General features: G+C 43.5%; 1 protein-coding gene across 4 annotated transcripts in view; it reads right to left on the bottom strand.

Annotated features, from left to right (window-relative positions):
- Nucleotides 1-383: 383 nt before the first annotated feature.
- Nucleotides 384-6,623, bottom strand: part of rarga (retinoic acid receptor gamma a) — a 64,518-nt gene continuing 58,278 nt past the window's right edge. For all 4 annotated transcript variants that reach the window (XM_083769215.1, XM_083769216.1, XM_083769217.1 and 1 more), the window contains 3 exons: nt 6,481-6,623; nt 4,584-4,742; nt 384-4,188 (listed from right to left, as the gene is read on the bottom strand). The exon at nt 6,481-6,623 is cut by the window's right edge and continues 62 nt beyond it. In XM_083769215.1, coding sequence (XP_083625341.1) covers nt 3,788-4,188; nt 4,584-4,742; nt 6,481-6,623 — 703 coding nt within the window. In that variant the 3' untranslated portion in view covers nt 384-3,787. The remainder of the gene's footprint in view (nt 4,189-4,583; nt 4,743-6,480) is intronic.

Below are 6,623 nucleotides of genomic sequence, written 5' to 3'. Positions count from 1 at the left end.
CAGCTAAATGATAGTTTGTAACCAAATGGACCCTATATGGGTCTGTACAAATGGAACCAAATGTGGTCCATTTGTACACTCTTATTTACATTGGTTTTTACAATATAAATAGGGGGTCCCAGAGATAGAAATGCCATTAAATGGGGACCCGTAGACTAATATGCATGTCAAACTGGGGGTCCTTGAAATTAAACGGGTTGAGAATCACAGCTGTAAAAGTCTTCTTTTATGGGGGTCCCTGGCATATATTTTCAAATGGGGGTCCATGGGCTAATGAGTGTCAATTTGGGGGTCCTTGACATGAACACGTTTTGGAACCACTGTTCAGATCTATGATGTAAAGTGCCTCATGGGGACAGAAAGAAAAAAAAAAGAACGTCCAGTAAACTCACAAAAGTAATTTATTGTGCCTCTTACTTACTGTTTATATGGCTTTTCTTTGTATGACAAGAGTTGACATGAACAGAGGAGGGGGTGACAACATCTTGGCCAAAGAGAACACCAAAACTACACCATCTCAATGTTCTGCTTGCATCATCATCATCATCATCATCATGACAGCAGGCAGAGAGATGGAGAGAGAGAAGTCATCACATTGCAACCTGTTCTGTCTGTGACAGCACCATAAATGAGAACATTCACCCAATGACATGTCAAAGAGCACACAGAAGCACGCACACTCTCCCTCTCTCTCTCTCTCACACACACGCACACGCACACGCGCACACACACACACACACACACACACACACACACACACACACACACACACACACACACACACACACACACACACACACACACACACACACACACACACACACACACACACGACAGAACCTCTCATTGCTGCAGGTTGAGTTTTACTTACATATTGCTTCAAAGAGAGACAGCAAAAAATGCATCAGCTGCACTTTCCCCAACTGATCATCACCCACTGAGACATTTTGGCAATAAAAAGAGAAATGATACATAAGAACATGTTAAAACCCGCCAACCCCCCCACCCGCCCCCCTCCCACCCCAACCTATCAGCTTCTTTACAAAGAAGAGAGGATACACACAAGAGAACACGTCGATAGATGAATTAATGGCTTTTTTTTTCTTTGCTTTTTTTTTCTTTGTCGTTTTGCGATGAGAAGGCAGGTTTGCTGCCTGGATGCCAGTGCGATGGTGGCGCAGTGATGCCGCAGACAGACAGACAGACTAGACAGACTAGACTGCCCATCCAGGCTTTTTTTCTTTTCCAGAGTTGTTTTTTGTCTATGTACACACACAGAGGGAATAAGCTGATCAAACTGAGTCAAGATAATAACACATAAATATTGCCTTTTTTTCTCTTTTTTTTTATTCTTTTTTTTTCCAGCGTGCCACAACGAACGGGCAGCTATGGTTTGGTCCTTACCAAAAAGCCCTGAGTCTGATTCCACGGTGTCTTCCATAATTGTAAAAGATTCCTGCTTTTTTTTCAAGTTTGCATAATTGTCGGTGACCTTTCTTTCTTCTTTGTCGATGCATAATAAAAAAGCCCCTAATTTATACGTATAAATTAGCAGGTACTGTACAGTATATATGTGGATATCTCTCCAGGTTGATTGTGGTTCTCAACGGTGGGTCCGGGAACCCATCAGGGATCCCAGTGTGGACCCTACACTCAGAGAGTGTGCAAAAGGAACTATAGTTGAACCCGTATGTATTAAGGCTCCATTTGGTTCAGGTCGCACACTCTCAGAGTTAACCAAACACTGAGGACTTTACAGTATAGATCGGGGTCCCAGAGATAGCAAAAAGCTGAGTCTGATGCATATCCATTTGGAGGGTCCTTGAAATCAACAAGTTTTGAGAACCACCGGATTATTATGTAGACTAGGCATGGGGTCTGCATTCTAATCGTTTTGTTTTTGCTGGCATCAACGACAGGGCGAGTGCTCTAAGTCTGATTGTATAACAATACGTTTTTAGGTTTGTTGTCGAGTTACGACGTATGTGTCTTATTATGGATAAACTGCTGGACAGTGGGCCTTACACTCAGTGTACATGTGCCTTGCTAACAACAGGATCTCAAAAGTGCTACATATATGGCCAAGTGTAAATCTCTGTCTGTCGAGGCACTAAATGCCAGCTCGGCAAATCCGTTACAGCTGAGGGTTTGTGTGTATGTGTGTGTGCGCACGTTTGCGTGCATTTGCGTGCGTACTTGTGTGTGTATGTGTGTGCGCACGCGCGTGTGTCCTCTGATGTGAGGATCACTGTAACACGACTAGGGTCCCTGCCAGTAGTCAAACTCATGTTCCAAATATGACTTTTGATAACTTTGGCACAAAGATACTTTTCCCACATCGACAGCATATTTTTCTTTTCTTTTTTTTTCTTTTTTTCTTCTTCTATTTTGCAATGAGAGAAAAACAGAATAATGCCAGTTCCCTGATAACACAAACTGGTTGAGTAACTGTAACACAACATTCTTCTACTGGGTTGATTATCATTGACATCTACAGTGAGCCAAAGTGCCCAAAAAGCCCCAGCTTATTTAATGTAGCTGGTTAGGGAGAACCAGCCAGTTTTGATTACCCTACTTTCCCTGTGAATAACTTCTCAGGAAAGTTAAAAAGAAAAAAAAAGATCATATATAAAACCAGAATAACAAATAAGACAAAAAATATAATGGTATATAGATATGTATGGACTTATTCATAAATTGAAGGGAGGAAAAAAACATCAAGTAAAGAAAAAGTTTAAAACAATATTCATAAAGCAATAACAGAAAAAATAAAGAAAAAGATAAAGATTAGCATACTCAGTTTGGTTTCGCCCTGTATTCTTTTGTTTTTCCTGTTAAAAGTGTGCTTTTTTATGCGTATCCGTTGGAAACAACTGTTCAGTTCTGGTGTCTGTTTTGGCTGTTCCTCTAAATATAAACATGAGATAGTAAAAAAACAAACAATAAAACAAACAAATAAGTTTTGCTTTCTCAAAGAGATCAAGTTATTTTTGTCACGCAGCTTCCCTCTTACGTTGGCTTTACGTCAGGAGTCTGTGTGGTTTCGTCGTCTCTCCTCTTGTACGTTGTGTCTCTGACTGTCTGCATGTCACTTGTCATGGACCATAATGTCATGGCCTGAGTTACACCAGTCTGTACAGATAAGGCTCTGCTGTGCTCCACCTTGGAGGTCAGGGTGGTGTGCAGTGAGGAGAAAGAAGAGGGGACACAGGGTGTGGGGAAGGCCAGCATCTTGTGTGTGTTTGTGTGTTTGTGTGTGTGTGTGTGTGTGTGTGTGTGTGTGCGTGCGTGCATGTGTTGCATGCATGCACGAGTGAACTTGCATGTCGTCGTTACTGTCAGGTGGAAACCGTTGTACGTCCCAAAAAAAAACTTTTCAGGAAACGGTCAAACAGAACGGCATGTTCCAAAGGCTCCACTGACTGTAGCTATTATCATTTAGTGACAAGGTCTTGTTAAGTCTTTCTATTGGTTTTATGAATTATTTAGCCAATGCATAAAAGTATTAACAACTTTCACCTTCAAAATGTATAGTTTTTTTTTTAAATAGCAAAACTTTTGAAGCTTATAGATCGGAAGCTTTGTGTTCATTTACAAAAATTAAAAAATAAAAGTTGAAATCTCAAAAGATTACAAGGTTTCTGCCCCGACAGAAACAACAACAACAACACGACATGTACTGCATAATGGAATATGATAGTGTGGTGTATGTATTGTATGTAGTACGGTCGTACAGTAACGTGTGTTATGTGCACTGCAATGTGTGTAACCAGGATGCTCCTCCTCCTCACTGCGCCCTGCCCGCGTGACTCTTCCGGGCACCGTCGATGGCGTCCAGCACGCCCCAGGTCTCGCCGTCACTGTCCGAGGCCCTGTCCCGCTCCTCGTCGCCCGCGTCCTCCTCCTCCTCCTCCTCGTCCTCCTCCTCCGGGCTGGGCTCGCTGCCGTTCTCCGTAGCCCAGCTGTCGTCCTCGTCCTCCGCCTCCTGCTTCATGGCGGGGGGCGGCGCGCCCCCGGAAGAGGAGGAGGAGGAGGAGGAGGAGGGGGGCGGCGGGGGAGGCGGCGGTGTCGGGCTCTGCTCCTTCTCCGTCTGGTCTTCGAAGGCCTCGGGGTTCTCCAGCATCTCCCGGATCAGAGGAGGCATGGGCCCGGGGATCTCCATCTTCAGGGTGATGGCTCTCTCCGCGCCTGGGGGGAGAAAGACACCACGTTAACCCTCTAGTCTATAGCAGTGACTTTTACCATGCCAAGGACGTCCCAAAATGATATGTATTTGGCTGCGGACCCCCATCTGAAAATATTTTGCGGCAGGGACCTTTCACACGTTCAAAGATTTACACTTTGAGTTTGTTTATCTGCTATTTTTGAATAGCCACGGTATAAAGAAAAAGATAAAGGGAAGCTCCGCTTTTTTTAAACATTTTTGTCTGAATAGCCAAGATATAAAATAATATGGTTAAAGTGGTTAACTAATTTAGCTGGGGACCCCCTGGTCAGATCTACAAAATAGGGTTTAATTGAGGTTAATTGAGGGTGTAAGCGGTGAACTGATTCATCTTCCAACATGAAGGCATGGTACGGACCTTTGGTGCTGATGCCCCTGAGGTCGGTGATCTTCATCAGCATGCGAGGGAACATGTGAGGTTTGTTGGGGCGACGACGGCGGGCGTAGATCTTCAGGGCCTCGAGTAGAGGTTCCTGCAGCTTATCCACCTTCTGCGGTTCCTCCAGGTCCATGCGATCTGTGAGGGAGAACCATATATATTATGGTTTTACATATGCACGTGTGTGTGTGTGTGTGTGTGTGTGTGTGTGTGTGTGTGTGTGTGTGTGTGTGTGTGTGTGTGTGTGTGTGTGTGCATGTGTTCTCGAACGTTTTAATTGAATGGACCACCAGTTTGGAATGCATTAGGCATCCCAAGATGGAACCATCTGCACACTCTTCAAGTTACAGAGCAATAAAGGTAAAAAAATGTGGTTCAATCGTTTAGCTGGGGGCCATTTTGAACCCCTGGGCTTCCTTTGATATACAGAATACATACAATGACACATTACTGGCCACACATGGTATGAGGTTATAAGAACTACAGAATAGACTCTATTCTGTAGGATCGCCAGTTTGACACCCCTGGAATAGAGGGTATATGCGCATGCATAAAGTGAGTGGCAAATCAAGTGGCAAAGTGAGTGCCAAAGTCAGTTTAATGTTGTTTAACGTTGTTTAATGCAATCAGGACTGTTCTGTTTGGATGTATGGGCTGACAAGGCCAGAAAGTATGCTTTTGAGGGGTGCTAGCACCTCCTATGTCCAGCTTTGAGGGTTTTCCGTAAACACAAACATTGTCCCAACACAAACATTGAATGCCATTGACAATGAATGGCCAGTTTTGAGTTTTTGTGAAAACACAAACATTGAAGACAAAAGTGACGACGCAAATTGTGATTGGCCGGAATGAGATGATGTATGATGATAAGAGCGCCCCTCACTACACAGATGTGATTTTTAGTCAATCAGTAAGCGCTCCTGCATTAACTTCCGGGTATGATGATGATGATGATGTCATGCACATACCCTTATGGAAAAAGGAAATGAATCAATTATCTCAGTAAGTGAAAATCCGATTATTACCACACAAACACAGATGTGTAACAACATCAACATGAACCACTTTAGCGTTCCTATTCTGGGGGAGTGAACGTTCTGCGAAAATAGCATCTACAAGCTCACAACATAATGTCAAACGTGGCGCATTGCGAGATTGTAGCTATTTATATAAATGTTTCTTATCAGTGTTTTATTGCCATTTTTATTACTTCCAAACTTCACTCTCACTGGAGTAGTCAGTACTTTATTTCTTTTGTCCTGCTGTCCATATGTACTGTACGCCTCTTGGCCAGTGCATACTTGTAAAAGAGACTTTGTCTCAATGTATTTTTACTGGTTAAATAAAGGTTATGTAAGTATGGTCTGTCTTGCCAAAACCATGTAGCTTGCCAAGTAGCTCATATCAGGAAGTCATATTGAAGTCCATTGTTAAAACAAAAGAGTTAAAAACGGGTCCCAGAGCGGCAGTGTTGCTTTGCTCAGCATAATTCATCGTTGCAATGAGCACAGGCATTGTGCTGTTTCCTGGAACAACTGTATGAGGTGACGGCGATTGCTTTTTCAGTCTACCTTTAAGGATGACTGGAGTGTAAAGAAGGCATGCTCGGATGGGAATACAGAGACTGGAAAAAATAGATTGCTGTCAATAAAGTAAAATGTTCATGTTCACTGCAATTAAGAATTATGCTGACCAATGCAGCGGTACAACTCTGTGGCTTATTTTAACAGTTTTTAGACAGTGACTTGTGGATATGAGGAATATGGTGTTGAATAGATGGACCAAATATTTGAGTTTAGCTCCTTTCGTAGGCTTAGTTTGAAATAAGAAAATATTTGAAGTACGCCAGCCTCGTCATAACACTGGGCTGAAGTACCTCCACAGATGAGGCAGATGGCGCTGAGAAGGCCAGTCTCTGTGTCGTCCATCTCCAGGGGCAGGAGCTGGCCAGCGAAGGCAAACACCAGGTCTGTGAGCGGCCCGAAGCCGGCATTGTGCATCTGGGTCCGGTTCAGAGTC

Source organism: Protomyctophum parallelum (assembly GCF_964188405.1).
Source record: "Protomyctophum parallelum genome assembly, chromosome: 7".
NCBI lineage: Eukaryota > Metazoa > Chordata > Actinopteri > Myctophiformes > Myctophidae > Protomyctophum > Protomyctophum parallelum.
This window is presented reverse-complemented; position numbering and strand designations above follow the sequence as displayed.